Consider the following 21,695-nt stretch of genomic DNA (forward strand, 5'->3'; position numbering starts at 1 on the left):
CCCCATCAAATAAGCTTTGTGATTTTATTTAAAATGTGCTGATTAAAGGACTCTTAAAGAAGGGGAATCTCAAGACCTCCAATTAACCAAACTTGCCCATGGCATTCCGCATCCTCTTCTCTCAAAAGATAATTTTCTTGGCTGTTAACTGTTACCCTTATTGCAGCTGCTGGTTACAAGTAGGAGACCTTGACCAGCTGTTCTTCAACTCAGCTGAAAAGCAAAGCAATAGATGATAAATGGACTTGATCATCAGCTTGAAAGATACAATAATTGTAACATATGATGGCTCAATATAATAACTGTAATTTGTTGAGCTCATAAATATGTGACAGGTACTGTATAAAATGCTTTGCAGGCACCATCCTATGTAATCCTCACGATAATAATCCAGTTGTTCACTTCATTTTACAGATGGTGAAACTGAGCCCCAAGTCACATCCCTAGTACATGCTGGTTGTCCGATTCCATAGCCCACTACGGTGGAGGTCAGAAGTCGTCATTTCCTGATGGTGGAAACTTAGGGAGAATGAGTTGCCAGAGACCTTCATAGAGGTTTCTTCTTTGAAGGCCATGCAGGGAGAGCAGGGGCTGATTCAACTTGCAACTTATCTCTTGAACAGAGAAAAGCATGTGGGTAGGATGACCTCATGGAGTTCACGTCACCAAAGTGTTCTTCTGCCCTTGAAAGGAGAAACTGCTTTTACACTGAAAGAGTCCCAAGGAGTTTCAGAGTAGAAAAATTGACAGTTAAAACAGGGACAAAAGAGAACTGTGACATTAGAGAAGAAGACAGTTTCCTTGTTGTCATCAATTTATTTTTTAAATGCCATTCCAGAAAAGTCATCGCTCTCATATGGGAGGAGCAAGGGGGGGATACAGTTTCCCCCTCGAAGAGTGATGTGAAACAGCTCATCTGTGTAAGACTGGTGTTGGCAGCACAGCCAGGATAGGCAGGGCCATCAGGAATCTGCTGAATAAATGCTGGTTGTGCAAATGGTTGGCCCAAAAGCCAGGGTGTGTTTTGCACATCGAAGTTTTTTTCATTCCATCATGGCAAAAATATGCAAAGACAGCTGTAACTTTCTTATGGCCTGTCAGTTACTTTCTCCTCTTTCCCTTCTTCATGCCAAGTCTCTTCTGTGAACTGTTTCAAACAGAGGCTGTTGACCTGGTACGTGTGAACAGTCCAGAGGCAGTTGGGACACAACTACCAGTGGCTGCACAGCACATGAATCACTTATTGTCTCTTAATTGCAAGTTCTGTCTTTTTCTTCAGACCTACCCAGAGCACCAACAGGCATTGTTTGGGCTCTGGAGGGGTATTGAGGGTTGATATTACTGACCTATATTGTTGAACTTGTCTTTTGTCTTTTCTTAATCCTTTCTTATGAACGAGAGGATCAGAGATTATTCCAGCACACCCTCGTCCCCCCCCCCCGCCCCCGCCAATAAATAAATAAATAAATAAGGCTAGTACATGACACTGAGAATAGTTCTCTCAAGTTGATGGAACCAGTTGATAGGTTCCTGCTTCAAGTGAAAATCATCATATTGAATAAACAGAGCCCAGTGGCCCTTTCTAGGATTTGTTCCTTCCACCCCTCCAGTGTTTTAAGTCCTTTCTTTTCTGAATTTCACATGGTGTCTTCTCCTTTCACCCTGAATGTTCAGTATCGTGCTCTTCAATGTTATGTTCACCCTCTCATCTTCCTCAATGCTCATTGCGGCTCCAAGAGGTGTGAACCACCTCTTACTCTGTGTCACTGCTCTCCTTGACTTTCCCCCATTTGTTGCTGCGATTTCTGAACTGCATGTATCTGATTTGCCTTTTCCATGCCTCTGCCATGGCTGTAGGATTTCTTTGTGAACAGTAACTCCAAGCAGGTAAGTAAGCTAATGCCCAAACCTTGCTTAATATAATTCCTTGGCTTACCATAAGCCCGAAATGTCTTGTTTTTTGTTTTTATGATAGTATGATCCAATGCCTTGTTAATTCCATGTTGGGTTTCAACACTTTTTTTTTTTTTTCTTTTTAGGGCCACACCCGAGGTATATCGAGGTTCCCAGGCTAGGGGTCCAATCAGAGCTGTAGCTGCTGGCCTACACCACAGCTCATGGCAACGCCTGATCCTTAACCTGCTAAGCAAGGCCAGGGATCAAACCTGTGTCCTCCTGGATGCTAGTCACCTTCGTTAACCACCGATGGGAACTCTGGGTTTTAAGTCTTAACTGAATATTTAGAGGAAATCTCAGCATGAGAAGAAACAAAGTTTGGACACATGGTGCTGCTTATTAAAAAGTCCATATTGTCTTGTTTCCTAACCTGTTATACAGTTCCACAACTCATTGATTTCCTGACATTTTTAAATGCCATGATCTATTTTTTAACTTGATCCTGACCTCTAATAAAATCAAACTTCCCATTTATCAAGTCCGTCTATGTTTTCCCCTTGATGCCAGGTTCCAAACAGTATTTTATGTATCATCGTTCTGTGCCTCTTCTACCATAAGTTATGATGGCCCTGATTGCTTACAGCTCTCTGTACAGCAGCAGGGTACGCAAGTAGCATTTTATTGTTAATTGAAGTAAACTGAACTAATGCCTTGAACTGTACCCTCCCCGTTATCCATCAGGCTCCAGGGTAATGAAAGGTACAATCTGGGCCTTGGAGCTTCCTGTTACACATGAAGACATTTAGGAGGTTTTATTGTTCAGCTTTCTGAATGTTGAGAAGGCAAATGGCTCTGGGGTGAATGGGCCCTGCAAATGGCTGGACTGGCAGTGGCAAGCCTCAGCTGAGCTTGATTCATAGTGACAGTCCTTCTGTCTGCTCTCCTTTAGGACTGGGGGACAAAAGGAGGGCACCACTCATTGATAATTTATGCATCTTCAACTTAGAAGCTCTTTGTTCTTCCAAAGAATGCTTTCTCAAATGTGGGTGGTCAGCTTTTCTTATTTTCCTTTGTCAACAAGATTTTAGCCTTTGTTTCAATTCCACCACCTCCCTACACCCCTGCTTACCATCTCAGCTTTGCGTGTATACGGTGAATATAAAGGAACAGTGTGTGTTTGAAGTTGGAATGTCCTTGTTTGACTTTGATGGATTTCTTTCGTGCTCTTTATAGAAAGAAGCAGATGCCATTGATGACACACTGGGCTCCAAACTTAAAGTCAGAGAGCTTTCGGTGATTGATGGTCGGAGAGCTCAGAATTGCAACATCCTTCTATCAAGGTATTGTTGATGTTGTCTAAACATTTCTGGGAGGACCAACTTTTCTATCATGTGAGTCCAAACCACATGTTTGGACTTGTTCTTATTTATTTATTTTTTGGTCATGCCCATGGCATGCAGAAGTTCCCAGGCCAGGGATCAAACTTATGCCACAGAAGTGACAACACTGGATCCTTTTTTTTTTTTTTGTCTTTTTGCCTTTTCTAGGGCCACTCCCGCGGCATATGGAGGTTCCCAGGCTAGGGGTCCAATCTGAGTTGTAGCCACCAGCCTACGCCACAGCCACAGAACGCAGGATCTGAGCTACGTCTGCAACCTACACCACAGCTCACGGCAACACTGGATCCTTAACCCACTGAGCAAGGCCAGGGATCGAACCCATGACCTCATGGTTCCTAGTCAGACTCGTTAACCACTGAGCCGCGACAGGAACTCCTGCATTTGTTCTTTTAAAACTGGACTCTGCTGAAGGTGAAGTTCTCAGATTTTCTTCTGTCCGAAGTACAGAGGACTGTTGGCGCTTCCTATCCCTCACTGACTGTGTCAGAGCTGGATGCCTAGTGTCTTGGGATTTAATTTCTGTGGACATTTACATTTACAAAAGCAAAACATCTCAAATCAATCTTTTTGTTTGTCCTGAGAGTGTGTAAAATGGACTTTACTGTTATTTACATTTCTCAGCTTTAGAGATAGGCCTTTGAGTAATTCTGTCACAGAATTAGCACCCACAATAAAGGCATGAAGGCTGTTTTATTTTGCTTTCTAAAGTTACCTTTTTTATACTTAGAAATTATATCATTTCATGCTCTTTTTGAATATTTTTATGACTAAAAAGATATGTAAATCTCAAACCTCAGTGAAATGCTAATTTATCCAGTTTAGCCCCGTGCCAGAGTCTTTCTCATAACTGGTGAACCAACATGGCCTGGGAGCTTGAAAAGAAGAAAGGAAATTTTGGAGCCTGGAATCAGGTTGTAGCTTCAGGCAACATGTCTGGTCGTCCTGGGCATTTCAAGTCGCTTTTCTGAATCCAGTTTCTTCTTTTCTCTAAAAGGGACTTTCACGTTGGGCAGAGATAACCCATGCTGAGGAGTTGAAGGAAAATGTAAAGAACCCTGCACTTTGGGACATTGGTTGTATTCTGGAAAGAAGGTTGTGTGTATATCAAGGCTGGTGTAAGGTGACTTCTTCAGGGAGAGTAAAGAGGGAAAGTACTAGGTAGTTCTGATTTTCCACATGGTCTTAGAGTGAGTTTCTTTTAACACAGAGCACTGCTGCTTGATTTGCAGCATGGAAGCTGGATTGATAGCCGGACATATATGACTTTAGGGAGAAAACCTTTCTTGTAAATGAAAGAGAAGCTGAACCTTAGTGAGCTCCTTGAATTTTAACACAACTAGTAAAGTAACTTGAACCATCCTTTTAGCATTGTATTTCTGTATTTCTGCCTCTGGCTGGAAGCTGTGTACAGAGCCAGGCCCTGTGTGTATCCCCACTTTTGCTCTCTGAGCTCAGAAAGACACTCTTGAAAGAAGTTTTAAGGGTCTGCTCATTTTTTTCCCATAGTATGTACAATTTATTTTGTGACAACTTCTTTTTACAAATATTCTTACTTAATAGCAAAATTAAATTAAAATTAGAGGAAGAATTTTTTTTTAAAAAACCCTAGAATTCCCCCCATATTCTGTGCTTTTTCACTGTAAAGGAGCACTTTAAAACAACTTGGCCAAGGGAGCTATCACTTTGAATTTTTATAGTATTTAAGTGCTCATAAGAGCAAAAACCATGACCCGGTTCCTCATAGGCAGATTATTCTCAGTACAAGATGCCACTGAGGATAATTACACTACTTATAGATACAGTTATAACTCTTTCTGGCAAATTGCCCATCCCATTATGAAGGAATTGTTTCAGATTTGTGGTATGTAATTCCCGTTACATCGTGTCAAAAGCCAAGGTGAGTTAGAACTTGAATGTGTCTAAACTCTCTAGAAGACTGTTTTCAGAACTTGCCTCGTATCTATGGAATTATCCATTAACATCCAGTTTAATGAAGCCATTACAATGAGCGTTATTTTAAAATGCATTACACATAACAAAGTGTTGCTGACCTGAGCTTATGGTCAATGGGCCTTAATGATCAGGCTCTAAACACCCCACCCCCCACCCTCCCAGCAGAGGCTTCAGTACCATATGCTTTTCTGCTCAGAGGTCAGTAGTTTTACCCTCTCGTCAGGAAAGCACAGGGCTCAGGGTAAAAGGAATTAAGCAGAATTAATTTGATTTTTATTTAGTCGTTTAACCAGTCTGCAGTTTACCTTGCTTTTGCTCTCCCCGTTTCCTTGGAAGTGCCTTACTACACACAAAAGCTAGGGCCTTAACAGAGGGAAGAGATGTAAAAACTTGCTTTGATATTTTTTTTCTTTGAGAGTTATCACTTTGGAGTGTTTATTTGCCTGGCATTGTGCTGGTTGCCATAGGCTGTCCCAAGACTTAAGGTAGCACTGTAGCCTTTGGAAGCACATGGTTAATTGGAGAAAAACGGCGATGCAGGCCAGATGACTTCTGAACAATTGTAGCCTTAGACTGGCCTGGCGGGAAGGAGACGGGGAGTCCCAGCCAGGTGAAAGAAGGGGGCAGCAGCAGGGTCTCCCTCAGCAAGTGGGCCTGGAAGGGTGTTCATGGTTACAGGGGTGGAGGTGGGGGGCGGGCAGTTCCAAGGAGGCCACAGGAGCAAAGGCACAGCAGGGTACAAGCAGAGCTATGGCAAGAGCGTATAATTGCAGCAGATGCTTATCACGTGCCTTAAATGAGAGGAGGCAGGAGTGCCTGCGATCCAGGCCTGGTGCCTTGGTGAGTCAGTCCAGGGTCAGTCTGTAAAGTGGAGATGAGGAAAGTGGGAGCCTTCCGGGGGCTTGTAGGAACAAGACCTAGCATGTGGCAGCTGTTCCACTGGTGACCCATTTATGTACCCAGGGGATCCGGAATTGGTGCAGTCTGTTCTGGAGGAGAACACTGTCTTATTAAGGTTTTAAGTTTGGTGTCACAGGTTTGTAGAATAGGTTAGAAGGTGTCGAGAGCTGGAGGCACGCACGAGCAGCCATCAGTTAAAAGGCTCTTTCTGTTGCCCAGCTAGGATCTGATGAGGGACAGACTGGAGAGAGATGAAAACTGTCACTAGAACTTAGAGACTGATTTTGTTGTGGGAACAATGGGGAGGAGCGTTTCCAAGTTTATGTCAAGATTTCCTACCTTCCACACTTAACTCTTTCTCTTCTTTTTGGCTTATTTCATTCCCAAAGATTGGCGACCCTCTGTTTCTTATCTTGCTGACTGGGAATTTAATTACCAGCAATGCACCAAATTCCACCACAGTGAGAGCCCATGGCGTGTTCCGTGGGAGGTATTGTAATGAGAACACATATCTGCAGTGCTTGGCTCTCTTTAAAAGCTCTTTTTTACCCCTACACTGTGAAAGTTGTAGACCCTTAGTTCAGGGGACCTACCATGGCCTTGCTTGGAGAAGAGAGAGCAGTGGGGAGGAAGTGCAGGCATCTTTCATGTGCTCACAGCATGAGTAGCCAGGTTACTCCAAGCTCCCAGAAGAAGGCTGTCTGGAAGGTGTGAAGCTCCAGGCCACCACGGACCCTGCCTTTCAGTGAGTGGAATGGACACAATGTGCCTGAGAACAAGAATCCCATTGTTCAAGCCCCCTGGCAAAGCAAACAGCTTCTCTGCTGTTTGTATATAGGCAACATGTGGCAATTTAAAATTCATTCTGCTTTATTCCCTAAACCAGCCCTCTCCCTTCCGTTTAAAAAAGAAGATGAAACTTGGAAGCTGGCTTACATTGCAAAAAAATACCTAAAATACACTTTTATGAAGTGTTCTGCCATTCTTTTTTTCCAGATGCTCACTTAACATGACAGCGGGGGTGTAGTAAGCCACAAAAAGCTACTTTAAAGTAGAGGGATTTGGCTTAAATCCACTGAAGCAGAGCTAAGGCTGAGCCATCCATCCATCCTTAACTTAGTTTAATTATGCCTGGATGTTCCAATTCTCTTGGCAAATTTTTGAAATACTTGGGTTGAGCAAGGTGGAGTTAAATACTGTTTTTAAATGGCCAGTTTATTTCCTGCCTTGCAAAGAAAGTCCTAGAGGATGTCTCACCAGTTGCCACCCTCCCGTACACCAGAACATGGCCAAGCTTTAAAAGCAATTAAAAGGTTAGAATTGGCAGGGTCCTTAAATTACAGAGATTAGCGACTCATTCCGTGGATGACAGGCAATACTAAGCACACTTTGGCAACCTATGGAGCTATCCTGGAGGGCTGGGTAGCTGTCTCCTCTTTCCCCAGAGGTACAGCCTCTTTGTCTGCTCCCACTGGCCACGTGCAGGGCAGGATGCTGACAGGTAGATTTTCTTAAGTACTACCCATTAAAGTCTCCAGGCTCTTTGTGGGCTACATTAAGAGGAACCAAAATTGTTATGAATTAGAGCTCATGTTTAGTCCAGACAGCCTCTGGGGGTTGAGAAGCATAAATATATACAATTTCAAAGGCAAGAAGTTCTGCGCTCCATATGGGGAGCTAATGAAATGCAAATCTGATACTTCAAGTATTGTTCTCACTCTGATGTTCAACTCCTTTTCTCTTAAATGCAAAACAGAAGGACTCAGCAGAATGGCACCATAAAGTGGTTTCTTCAGCTTGGTGTGAAAAGGACACAGAACTAATTTTTTTTTAATAAGCAGAGCTTTTTTTGTGATGCCTCTAGACTCTTTCACAGCCAGCTGGTTTTCATTAGTGGCAGTTTCAACCTTCCCTGATGTCCCCCCTCCTTGGCCTTGCATGGCCAAAACCATGGTGTTTGCCTGTACTTGACTCAGGAGCCTCTGGTGTTCCAGAATCTAGGGCTACCCGGCCTATATGATGGGGACCTTGATGCCAGGATACAGTTTTCCTCTCTTGTATGTTTCACCCATGCCAGCTTGGCTAAATTGGTCCCTTAAGTTTGTGGTTTCCCATCAGGATGTTCTAGTGGACATGTTCATGGGAATGATTGTCCCTAGAATCACTAAAACATTCTAGAGACACCTACCCAGGTACAGAGTCGCTGTCCACAGCCCAGGAGTTGTGATGGCACTACAATTGGACTAGGCAATAGAACAGGTCTTATTTTAGAACACAGACAATCTGGCATATTGCTCAGGGGCTCTGTTTGGATTTGAAAGCATGAATGGAATGGTATTCACACCATGAGCTTCCCAGATTTGTTCCTTCACCCACCTATTTATTGACACATGAAACAGCATTCAGTTTCAGTGGCAGGATGGATGGTTTTAATAAGATCACATCAAATTCTGGAGAAAAAGGATAAGGCAGAGGTGTCCAGTGTGGGCTGGGCTTTGCCCAGCTCCACCCCCGGGTTCTCTCCTCCTTTGTGGGCTTTGTGGCCAGCCCTGCACTCACCCAGCCCTCTTGTTTATCCAGGAGAGCACAAGCGACCATGTGTGCTCCATGGGCCCTTGTGTGGAGTGTTTCAGCTTGTCATTTGATTCTCCCAAACATAACCACCTATAGGCCTGATGGGTGCTATAGACAGAGAGGAAATTCTGGTGAAATAGTGGATATGAAAGCACTTGGGGAAGGTTCATGATAACCCTACTAAGCACTGTTTAATGGTCCCATAGCTGCATGTGAATAGTGATGTTACATAAGTACTGCTGCTTTTTTTTTTCTGATGTGGAAAAAGTCTGTGTAGAATATGCATATAGTTTATTGAGCCCTTTCTATGGCCAGACCTATGCCAAACACTTAGCATGCATTATTTCACTTTATACACACACAACTGCCCCTCCTTTTAAATATAGTTATTATCCTTTTTTTTTTTTTTGTCTTTTTGCCTTTTCTAGAGCTGCTCCCGTGGCATATGGAGGTTCCCAGGCTAGGGGTCCAATTGAGCTGTAGCTGCTGGCCACAGCCACAGCAACGCCAGATCTGAGCCGCGTCTGCGACCTACACCACAGTTCACAGCAACACCGGATCCTTAACCCACTGAGCAAGGCCGGGGATCGAACCCACAATCTCATGGTTCCTAGTCGGATTCATTAACCACTGAGCCATGACAGGAACTCCCGCATAGTTGTTATTATCTCCTGTTTATAAATGAAAAAACAGAGGCTGCAGAAAAGTTTTCTTCCAAGATCACATCAAAAGGAAATGTCAGAGCCAGGACGTGGGCACAGCTTGTCTGATGCCAAAGCCCCTTCCTTCAAATGTTACGCGTGAAGGCTCTATGCTTTTCTCTGTGTTTGTGTGTGTCTTTATCCCCAGTCCTATATATGATTCTTCTTGAAGTTCATAAACTAGAAGAGTAGATCAAATAATGTTAAAATAACACATTAGTGGTAGCTGATAAGGAAGTAAGATTTTTAAAATAAGTCAGAGTCTGATGCTTGCAAAATAGAATAAAAGAATGACCCTATTGTAACAGCTAATAATCTGATTAAGATTTTTTTGCTGTGGTTAAGATTTTTGGTTGTCTAGTAAAAACATACACTTACAAGTATGTTTTAATTTCATCTCTGTCACAGTCAACTCTTTGTTGTCCTGAAATAATCGACATAAATCTTTATTATAAATTAGTAAATCATATGAAGTAATGGTAGAACAAAAACCAGAAAAAAAGATGTGTTTTTGCTCAAATCCTTCCCTAAGAGATACTACCTAGATAAGAAAAGGTAGATACTAACTAGATGAAGATTAACAATTTAAAGTCCTGGGTTTGCGTTAGATTCTGCCACTTGTGTTTGACCTTGGGCAAATCACAGAGCCATTCTGAGCCTGAGTTTCTCCCTTAAAAAAAATCATCACAGTTTTTTTGAATCCCAAATGAAATCATGTATATGAAAACTCCTCAACCATACATTTTATTTTGTATTTTAACTATTCAAGTTTTTAACAGTAACATCGATCCTACTAACCTTCTCAAAACTCATTTTCAATATGAAAGCAAACTTTAAACACTCCGGACATATATTCAAGTTAAGACTTCAGTTTTTGTCCTTTCCTGCAATTCATGGATACTATGTATTAAAGAAAACGGTAGAACATGGGTATTTTCCCTGTGTCTCATCTTCCAGTCCCTTGCTTAAGGAAACTAAATAGTAGAACATAACAGCTTTGTTCAGTGTGTCAGCAGAGCATTACAAAGCCCCGAAAGAATGTTAAAGCCGTTTCAGAAAACTATTTTTAGGTGCAACACTGCCAGGAAATAAGCTTTCCCTGAGAGATTTTGAGAAGAACAGCACTTGAAGATCAGCAGCTGGAGTAGCAAAATGAGTTATCTTGTATTAACTTTCTGATATTCAAAATTAACAACAAATATTCTTTCTCCAGGTTGAAACTATCCAATGATGAAATCAAACGGGCAATTCTCACCATGGATGAGCAGGAGGATCTGCCCAAGGACATGTTGGAACAGGTGAGCTGCCAGGCAACTCCCAGAGCACAGGTGACCCCAGACTCTCTGGAGGGGTATCCTGGGGAGACCTGGTTGTTGCCAGTAGACCATATCCTTGCCTCAGAATCAAGGAGGTTGAACCAAGGTTCCATGTGGCTCTGTTAGAAGACATTATGACTTGAGTCTCCTGTTTCTCAAAATGATGGGTGAGAAGGATGGTCCCGAGTTTATCAAATGCCTAGGACCCTCGGCGCCAGAATCTGTCTCTCCTGCTGCTGTCACACTTGTTATTCCTTAGCAGGTCTTATAATCTACTAGCTTTGAAGGAAAGCATCTATTTCACAGGATATCGAGACTCTCAGCCCTGTGAGATCACAGAGTGCATTGCATATACTGATTCAGTGCTTAAGCCATGACACAAGTATGTCTTGGTCTTGGCTCACCATTCTCACAACCACAAAAGCCACTGTGAAACCCTTAGCACTGTCATCTTCATCAAAACACTTTCAGGTGTCATAAGGTGGGGGGTAAACTGCTTGGGGCTGGTCTTATCTCTGTGAGTTGTATGAGAAGTGGCAGTCAATTCAAATGCCTTGCCTAGCAAGTATGGGATAGATTTATACGCAATTGGTATACATCCTTGTGCTTGGTATTTGAAGATAATTTGTATTTTTCATGGCCAGGCACCAACCAGTCAGATGTAGTGACCCAGCCTCTTGTCATTTCCATGATACACCCCATGCAGCCCCTCCCACTGTGTCCCGTGTTGTTCAGCAGCTTGGCTGAGTTCTCTCCCGAATGATACTGTTGGTGTTGCACCAGCAGGTAGCCCAGGAGTGTTAGTGATCTCTCACTCTGGGCCTAAGCTTTTCTGTGCTTTGTGGGGACAGTCTCCTAAGTCAGCTTTTCTGTGCTTTGTGGGGACAGTCTCCTAAGTCAGTTCTGTCTGCTGGCTCAAGGATTTCTCAGAAGGCCTCGGTTGCAAGGCAATGGGGCGGGAGGGGATGACTTGTGCAGTGTCACCATACCTCCATGGACCCGCCCCTCCCTGACACCTCTGCCTCCACAGTCATCCTGGGTGAGAACCCTCACACTCAGCCCAGGAAAAACTCTTCCTGTGTCCTTGTATATGGTTTGATTTAGTTCCCAAAATAGGTAATGACTATGTCTCCAAGTCTGTTAGGATGCTCTGTGTATAAATAGCTTAAAAGTATTGCTAAACCTAAAATTCCTTTTTTTGAGCATTTTGCAGCTCCTCTGGCACTCCCCACTCCAGAATACCAGTCAAAACATTGTCTCCGCTCCCAGAGAGTGCAGGCCCTCTGCCCCTCCCCAGCTCCCAGGCGACCCTGCGCTCCACAAGCCTGCGCAGGAGCTGCTTCCTCCAGAGTGAGGAACCGGGCAGAAAGCTGCTTTAGTCCCTAGCTTTTCAGCCTCTATCGACAAGGTCATACGTTTAAAATTCCACATGATCTGTTTACTGTGAGATTGCATCCAGCAAAGTTTCTCGTTGTGGGGAAGGATTTCAAAATCTTGCCAAAAGGGCTTGTAGTACAAATAGAACATACTTCAAATAAATACAAGTAAGAAGATCAGTCTACTGAAGTAGTATCTGGCCAAGTGGGATACTTTTGACCTGGGCTCTCTGGATAGTTCTGCGTGTCTCACTCTGCTGCTGTCTCCCAAGCTCTTTTTTTTCTTCCTTTTTCTACCCTCCTTCCCCTTTCTTTACTCTTCATTATGATCTTCATTTGAGCCACTTTCATCCCTTCCTCTCCAGCTGCTTTTAGCTGCTGAGTTCAGATCTCAGATGGGATCCATACACTCCTTTTTTTTTTTTTTTTTAAATGGCCTCAGCCATGGCATATGGAAGTTCCTGGGCCGGAGATCAAACCTGAACCACTGCAGTTGGATTCTTAACCCACTGCACTACAGCGGGAACTCCCACACACTCTTCTTGGAAAGCATACCTTTCTCTTCATCCCCAGTGTTCCCCTGACTCGTCATTCCTCTCAAAACTGCCCATACACCATCTATACTATTTGTTCTCGACTCTACCTTGAGGAGGCCTGGGCCTTGCCCCCGTGCTCTTGTAACGAGAAAGAGTTGGTGACTTGTTATCCCGAACAGGGGCCTGTGGGCTCCGGGGGGCAGCTCTGGGGGGTCCCATGAAACTAGAACTGAATTTCCTTGTCCAGGAAAGAAAGGATTGTTCCCAAGAAGGAAACAATCCAAATGGGAAAACAAGCTTTGTCCTCTCTTCCTCCTCCCTTGTCTCGCCTCCTGCTCTGAGGAAGAGTACGATGCTGCCTGTCCCGTCCAGTGTTTCCATCTGACGGGGCTTCGGTTCCGACCCTTCCTTTCTTTCTCCTTGGGGACCCCACCCAGTCAGAGGATCCTACCCCTCTCCCCTCAGTCTCCCACCTCGCCCTCTCTGCGTGTCACGTGTTCAAGTCCCAGCCCTTCATACATACACACTTCTTAAGGCTACACATCCCTCTCTGCCACTTTTTTTTTTTTTTTTGGTCTTTTTAGGGCAGTACATGCAGCATATGGAGGTTCCCAGGCTAGGGGTCTAATGGAGCTGTAGCCGCTGGCCTACTCCTCAGCCACAGCAACACCAGATCTGAGCCTTGTCTGTGACCTTCTCCATAGCTCATGGCAACACTGGATTTTAACCCCACCGAGCGAGGCCAGGGGATCGAATCTGAGTCCTCATGGATACTAGTCGGGTTCGTTTCCACTGAGCCACAACAGGAACTCCCATTTTCTCCTTTTTGACACAGCAAGTTCTTGAAAAGCTTGTCTGCACTCACCCATTTGCTTTTCCTCACCTTGCTCTAGTCCTTCTTCAAAGCTCTTCTCACTAAGCACACTCACTTTCCTGTTGACAGAGCCAGGGGACATTCTGCAGTCCCTTATCTTCCTCGACTTCTTGGTGGTGCATGACATCAATGGTCACTGGCCCCGTGATGAACCACCTTCTTCTCTTGGTGCTGTAACTCCACGTAGGCCCCTCCATTACCTCCTGTGAAGGTTCCCCCTCTTACTTGTCCTTGGCCCATCAGTGCTGGCTTATCTCCAGCCCTGCCTTTTTTATCTTGATATTCCCCTGGCTGCCTTACATTCATGCATGTTATAACCCACACCAATGCTTTGTCTTCCAGATTTCTGTAGGATTTCAGACCCATTTGTCCACATGCCTACTAGAAATTACTACTTGGTTCTCTTGCCAATATTTCAAACACTAAATTCACTGTCTCCCCACCTACCCTACTCCAGCCTTCTCTTCCTAGGTTTGCTGTTACACTCTCCACATCGTTGCCTAAGCCAGAAGCCTGGACCTATCTTTTTGACCCTTGTCCACCACAATTCACCCATCATCAAGTCAGGCCAGTTCTATTCAAACCCGGTAAATAGCTCTAGAATCTGCCCACTACCCATTTCAGGCCACCATCAGCTCTCACCTGGATTACTACATCAGCAAGCTAATTTGCAACCCAATACTTTTGATCCTTCCCAATTCTTTCTCTGTTCTGCAGGCAGAGTGATTTTTTTAAAGTGCAAATTCATCCCCTTACTTAACACTGTAAGTTACACACCGGTGCCCTCAAAGTAAAGACTGAACTTCTTAGAAGGCCCTTGCTACTCCCTGACCTGGCCCACTGCTGCCCTCCCCCATTGCCATTAGAGCCTCTCTTCCTCCTGCCTAAATGCTTTGCTGCCCGTTCTGGACCCCAGCATGATATGCACTCTACCTGGAATATATTTCCAACCTCACACCATTGCCTTCTTCCCTGTAGTTCCAGTTCTCTTTCCTTGCTGGTGGCACCCTGACTGCCTTTTCTAAGGTCCCCTAGTTAAACAAAATTTTGAAAAACTGCAAAATGAACCATCCAATGCCAGCATTAGTTTTGGAGAGGACCTCAGGGTCCAGAGGCTCAGTGTCATTAAAACAAAAAAGTCCAGGGATATTTGCTCAAGAAAATAGCACACAAGCCCGAGCTTTTCCATGCAGATACACGTTTGTGCCTTCAAAGGAAATCAGACACATCCAGAAGTACTTTTTAAGCTCTAAGTATTATTGCTATCTCTTCCACATTCCATGCTCATTTCTTCCTCCAAAAGAAAATACAGCATCAAAAACTTAGATCCCGCTCTGTTACTCTCACCCTACATAAAGGGGAAAAAAAAAAAAATGGAATTAGATAAGTCAAAGAAATAAGCAAATTGGAAAATACACATAGAATTACTCATTTCGACATGATGTAATAAAAAAGCGTAGAACTGGAAGTCAAGAGACCCAGGTTCCATTTCTGAAGATCAAACTCATAATTGCTCTGTAATCCTGGGTTCTCTCTCTGGACCTCAGTTGTATCATCATCTCACAAGAAGGCTGAATCTCCAAGGTCCTCTGTGGTCTGTGTAAAGTGGGTCCTGGTAAAGAACTTCCTGATTCTGATTTGAGAGGCAGTACAGGACAGGTGGGTGCCAGAAATGATCATACACCAGTTTAACTGCTTTCAAGTAAAAATAGAAAGTTTCTTATTGAAATATAATTGACATATATCACTATAAGTTTAAGGTGTATGGCATAATGGTTTGACTTAAATTTTCAAATGATTTCTGCAGTAAGTTTAGTTAGCAGCCATCATCTCATGGATATGATTTTTAAGGGTAAAAGAAATTTTTTTACTCTTAGCATTTACTCTCTTAATAACTTTCATACCTACCATGCAGCAGTGTCCATTATCACCATCGTGTGGTACATTACATCCTTGGTACTGATGTGTCTCATAACTGGAAGTGTGTACCTTCTGGCCCCCTAAATAGAAAGATTTAATTGCTCCTAGTTTATCTTAAATAGTCACCTGTGAGGTGAAGTTACAAATTAAACAAATGTTAAAAATTTCATCCTGCGTCAAGTTAAACACCTCAGGGTGAAACAGTGCGACAAGAGTTTAAATTATAAACCTCAGTTTTAATATTTGCATGTCCTTTTTAGCTCTTGAAATTTGTCCCTGAAAAAAGTGACATTGACCTGCTGGAGGAACATAAACATGAACTGGATCGGATGGCCAAGGCTGATAGATTCCTTTTTGAGATGAGCAGGTGAGTTTGAAAATGCATAAAAAGCAAAGATGCCTCTTGCCTTTCTAAGGAAGTTAAACTTTTTGTTTGTTTTGTTTCTGGGGGGCCGCACCTGCAGCACGTGGAGGCTCCCTGGCTAGGGGTCCAATTGGAACTGTCGTGGCCGGCCTATGCCAGAGCCACAGCAACACAGGATCCAAGCCACTTCTGCAGCCTATACCATAGCTCACGGCAACGCCATATCTTTAACCCACTGAGAGAGGCCAGGGATCGAACCCACAACCTCCTAGTCAGGTTTGTTCCTAGTCAGGTTTGTTTCCGCTGTACCACGACAGGAACTCCAGCAAGTTAAACTTTTGATTCCTGTTGAATTATCCGGGCCAATTAACCTGGCTTAACTTGAAGCCTTTTTAAATTCCAAAATCTTCTCAAGACTAAATTGTATGGAATTTGTTTTGTTTATGTGAGTTCTTGCCCTTGGGTGAGCCAGGGTCAGGGTTTGTTCACAGTTACCTCTATTTCTGAGCCTCTTGGCTCATGTACTTTGACCTAATCAAGTCATAACTTTTCCCAGTTCTAGTCAGTGTCATTCTCCTCGCCGCTTTGATCACTTAGATTTTAGCTCATTCCACCTTGTACCTCAGGATCTCAAAGTGGTTGTGAAATAGTAAAAGGAAAAAAAAAAAAAAAAAAAAACAGACTCAGACATAGCAACCTGGAGCCCACATAACTAAACAGCCAGGGTCTGACTGTCCAATCGTGACACAGGCAGACATCACTAATCGATCATGGCACTCTTCCCACCGAGCCTTGGCACGCTGTCTCAGCCCTTCTCCAGAAGGCCCTGCGGCAGCTGCTGCTCCATAATTGAGTTTGGCGTGTGAGCGGAGTTGATTTGCCATCCCAGGCCTAGCAAATTGATTCTGCATTAGACAAGGACCAGTGATCCTGAAACTCTCAGTCAACCCCAAGGCAGAGCTCTTCCCTGCCTGCCAAAGGCCTGCACATGTGGCCAAGGTGAACGTGCCTCTCACTCGGCTTTTCTTCTGTACCTAGACTTAACTTCTGTTGTTGTTTCATTTCAGCCTACCATTTTGTATCCTACTGTAGAACAAAGAGTGGTTTTGAAATTTTTTCTTTCTTTTTATGGCCACACCTGCAGCACATGGAAGTTTCCAGGCTAGGGGTCAAGTCAGAGCTGCAACTGAGGCCCATGCCACAGCCACAGAAATGCTGGATCCAAGCTGCATCTGTGACCTATGCCACGGCTCACAGCAACACCAGGGATTGAACGTGGATCCTCACAGAGACTACGTCAGTTCTTAACCCACTGAGCCACACCGCAGAGCCACGACAGGAACTCCTGGTTTTGACATTTTGACATGTGTGCCTAGCAACCCTAGGTGGGCAGATAGATGCTACCTGTAGTAATAGCTGCCACTTAATGATTGTCTAGATTTTTGCCTCTGTCTTCCCAACAGCTCTGCTGGGAGAGCTGTCAGCAGGGAGGTAGTCTTTGCCATCGAATAAAAGAGTTAAGAATCCTGTTCAAGGTCACCTAGTAAGAGTGGAACCTGGGCTGCCTGATTATAGGGCATAGTTTTGGATGAGGGATGATCCCTGGTCCTACTGGACCGAAGTGTCCACCAGAGAGCAGATAAGGCAGTGATTTCCAAAGGCCTGGGCAGGACGCCTACCCTTACCCACTCAGAAATATATCCTGGAAGGCAGAGCTTTCCAGCCCCGAGAGGAGCAGGTACTAACTGTGAAGAAAGAGGAAGGTTTGGAGAATGAGTGAGGAGAGGATGCTGGAGACAAGCTTCACCCTAGAGTTATGCCAAAGGCAACTCTGTGGAAAGTGAAGCGTCACCGGAGGAGTGCAGGAAACAGCCCTTTACTTGCGGAAGGGGGGTGAGGGGGTTGTTGTTTACGATTCATTTCTTTTTATCTCTTTTCTGTTCTCGAGAGCTAGTGGGACTCTGAGGAAAAGAAGGGGGCTTTAGTCAACAGCAGTTAGCGCTCCCATTCCTTGAGCAATTGCCTAAGCTGATTGTAGCTGAGGACCTGCTACACTTGCCCCAACACCCCCCCTTCTTTGGGCAGGAACAAGTGGGCTCACATGCCCTGTTGTGTCCAGGGAAGGAACTGTGTGTGTGTGTTGTGGGTGCTCTAAGGTACTGCACCCTCCATAGCCATTGAGTGAATTAGCTATGTTAAGTAAATGTTCATTAGTCCGTGTTTGCTCTTACAGAATTAATCATTATCAGCAAAGATTGCAATCGCTGTACTTCAAAAAGAAGTTTGCAGAGCGTGTGGCAGAAGTGAAACCCAAAGTAGAAGGTAAAGTCAAGCTGCCCAGACTGGAAATGACATTTATCTTAAGTGCCCATTTGACAAGTGCATGTAGTAAATAGGATGATGCCCTTGGTGATTTTTTTTTTTGTTTGAAATCTGTTGGAATTCTGGCAGATAATTACTTAAGGTCTGTACTTGGCTCACTGGCCTAGCTGGGTTCTGAAGCTCACAGCACACCCTTTGGACTCTGAAGAATGGAGCTTCTGATATCTGGGTGTTGATGAAGAATTTTTTGTTTTAACTTATCACTCCTAGCATTAAACCTACAGTTAGAAAAATCTAGTAAGGTCTTACTGCAAGAAAACTAAGGGAAGGTTTGAGGCTATTATATGGTTTGATTTTGAGGCCATTAAATTTTTAGATGTTTGAAATGTGAGCAACTGAGGAACACAAAAGTGCAGGCTGGCCTCAGGGCCCTGATGACACCCACCAGCTGTGACGTGTCATGTGTTTGCCCAACCTTTAAAGCAGTGGAAGTGATCAATAGTCCTGTTAGGCTGACTCACACCAGGCAGGAAAGGGTTTGAGGAGGAAAGTGGTAAAGGCAGCTGCTGCTCTGTGTGTTCCTAACTGCTCACGGTCAGGCCATCAGCCAAGAAAAAGACTGAGAAAGGCTAGGATCGTGCAGCTGCTTCTGGGTCTCTTGAACATCTTGAACTGGTTCTTCTTGTCCCTTGCTCTTTGCTTCCAGTCAGGGATTTAGAAAGTGCTCCCGGGTGGTCTAAGGACCTGATCGTACATCTTCAGTATCTCCTATCAAGTGTGTGGATTTGGGATGGGTATCATTGAAAAGTCTCGGTTGTCACGGTTTTGTTGTTGTGTGCTTTGTTTTGAAGCCATTCGTTCTGGCTCAGAAGAGGTGTTCAGAAGCAGTGCCCTGAAGCAGTTGCTAGAAGTAGTTTTGGCATTTGGAAACTACATGAATAAAGGCCAAAGAGGCAATGCATATGGATTCAAGATATCCAGCCTAAATAAGATTGCTGACACAAAGTCCAGTATTGACAAGTAAGTATGGAGGGCCTAGGTGCTTAGGTCAGAGCTCAACCTTATATACCCTCTGACACTGAAGGTCTGGTCTGCATGGCTCATTCCTTCTCCGGCATCAACTCCTCTCTTTCCTTCTCATCACTACGTGCATCCCCAAGTCCCACTGGGCCAATTAGTCTTCATTTGCATTCCACAAGGATATCATCTAGCCCAAGTTTTTTGTGTTCTGGGTTCTCTTGGGTAAACTTTGTATTACAGCATAAAACACGAAAGATAAGTTCACTCAGATGTACAATTTGAATTTTCACAAACTGAACTCATCGGGATGACTAGTGCCTGATCAAGAAAGAGAACATTACCAGCATCCTATGAGCATCCTCATGACCACTCCTAGTCACTACCTTTCCAGAGATTAAAAAAAAAAACTAACAGCTGATGATAGAGTATGAAGCTTGTGGCATTGTAGGTTATGTTTTTCTTGGTACCTTACAGCTAGCAGCTATGTGAAAAAATGACCACATGTACATGTGTTTTGGTTGTTGGTGTTCAGCTGCTCATCCCAAGACTCATTAAAATGCTTCCTAGAAAGTATATTTTAGGTGAATAGATTCCTATTAGAAACACCAGGATGTCATTGACAGGTAAGGGCATGAAGCAGGTAACTCTTGCTCCCCTGAGAGCCATGTGTCTCTACAGTTCTCACTGACTTGAAGAAATTTGTTTCTACAGTCAACTTCTCTGTATCCAAATTCTTTTTAGAAATATGGGCTGTTCACCGTAATTATTCCTAACCAGGAAGGCTTTTTACTCTGTATTTTATATAAGGTTAGTGTCATGGCAACCCTGAATCCATCCCATAAGAAGTAAGCATTGTGTTCAGTTGCAGGGTAGGCCTTATTTTTCCATTGTATAGAAAGAGATTAACAAAGGGCAGCAGTTACATTCTATCATGGCCACCTTATTTTTAATGCAAGCACTTGATCCTTTCAGAGCCCTTTCACAGTTGATTGTCACAACTGCCTGTGAGATCTACAGGCCAAGTGCTGTATCGCCTGTTGTCAGATAAAAACACTGAGGCAAGGTCAGGCGGCTCATTTAGCTTGTCTGAGGTCACAGCCAGTACCGTGTTTGGCCTTACAGGTATTTGACAACTGTTCTAGTGGTCAGCCCACAGCTCTCCTCCACCAGCAGACAGATCTTAGAGGGTGCAATAGGTAACTGCAGTATCTTACTTGCATATAAAGATTAGCCATCTTTTTAAGGAAGGGTGTTCTCTTCAACCAAGCTTGGGGGTTGGGAGGACGGACCCCTTACCTATTCAGTCCTATTCTCTTTCTCTCTCTCACACATACACACACTCGCACAGACGCTCTTCATACCCCTTGCCTCCACCCCTTTACACCCACATTTACTGATAACCTGATACTGACGATGTTATTATCTGCTTCTTCAAGCTAATATTACTACAACATTTATCCAATCCACAAGCCTTTTCAAAACAAATTTAAAACACGTCTGATCTCTCATCCCTCTTCACTATGCATTAAAGGCTTGTTTCTGGTAATGATGAAAGAATCATCAAATGTGAGGCTGGTTCATTATTATTACTGAAGAATTTATCCTCAAATGAGGTGTTACTTGGATATAGCAAACAAATGTGGAAGCTCCGCTCTGGTTTTAAGTTTTTCTACACTATAAAAGGTATGTAGGGTGAATTAAATAAATTTCTCTAGCAAAGCATTTTTCCGAAATAATGAAGGAAAATGGCATTACTCTTCTCACAATGGTAGATAGGATTTTGCCCCCTCACGCAGCCAGCACACAGCAGACCCACAGATTCTGTGAAGGGCAAAATTGAAGTGGTATAATACAGCTGAACAGCTGCAAAACCAGTGTCTAGAATTATTAGCCGCTATTTGGCTGAGCAGTGGTTTTCTGATTATTGAGAGCAAGAAAAGTAAGGGGGAATTTTTTTCCACCTGGGCCAGTTGACTCAGAGGAACAGGATTGCAATGACTTCTAGGAAGCTGCAAGGGTAACCAGAAATGGTTTGCATAGATGTGAAAAAAAAAAAAAATTGTTTGGCATCTCTGCTCCATTTTAGAGGTGGGGGAGGGACTGTTGTGACACTGCATTGTGAATTAGCAAACTGCTTAAAAATTATGGAAATGTTTTTTAAAAAATGCATTTGTGTCCTCCTGAACATGGTCACTTTCCATAGACTAAGCGGTTCTTGGTCTTGGTTGTTCGACTCAGTGGGGAGTTTTTAAAAATACCCATGCCTGGCCCCAACCTCATTCCAGTGACTGAATCAGGTTGGCCGAGGCATCTGGGGTCCAGGACACGGTACCAGACTCCCACGTGGCCTCATAGATAATGTTATCAGACGCCTGCCTTTCCATCCTGGGTCAATCAGGGTTCAGCCCTGTCACCACGGAAGAGGGAGCAGGTTATGCAGTTAGGAGCTGAAGTGTTGCCAAAATTAGGAAGCAGATTCTTGGCCCCAAGGGAATCACGTCCATGATGGCACCAGCCTGGCCCTGAAATAGGGAGCTTTCTAA

At 43.9% G+C, this 21,695-nt stretch overlaps 1 protein-coding gene across 1 annotated transcript in view; it reads left to right on the plus strand.

Moving 5' to 3' along the window:
* DAAM1 (dishevelled associated activator of morphogenesis 1) overlaps positions 1 to 21,695 on the plus strand; it is a 175,850-nt gene that overhangs the window by 140,877 nt on the left and 13,278 nt on the right. The window contains exons 16-20 of the mRNA XM_047767453.1: positions 3,130 to 3,236; positions 10,638 to 10,722; positions 15,707 to 15,813; positions 18,044 to 18,132; positions 18,984 to 19,152. Coding sequence (XP_047623409.1) covers positions 3,130 to 3,236; positions 10,638 to 10,722; positions 15,707 to 15,813; positions 18,044 to 18,132; positions 18,984 to 19,152 — 557 coding nt within the window. The remainder of the gene's footprint in view (positions 1 to 3,129; positions 3,237 to 10,637; positions 10,723 to 15,706; positions 15,814 to 18,043; positions 18,133 to 18,983; positions 19,153 to 21,695) is intronic.

This window comes from Phacochoerus africanus, chromosome 2 (genome assembly GCF_016906955.1).
Source record: "Phacochoerus africanus isolate WHEZ1 chromosome 2, ROS_Pafr_v1, whole genome shotgun sequence".
Lineage (NCBI taxonomy): Eukaryota > Metazoa > Chordata > Mammalia > Artiodactyla > Suidae > Phacochoerus > Phacochoerus africanus.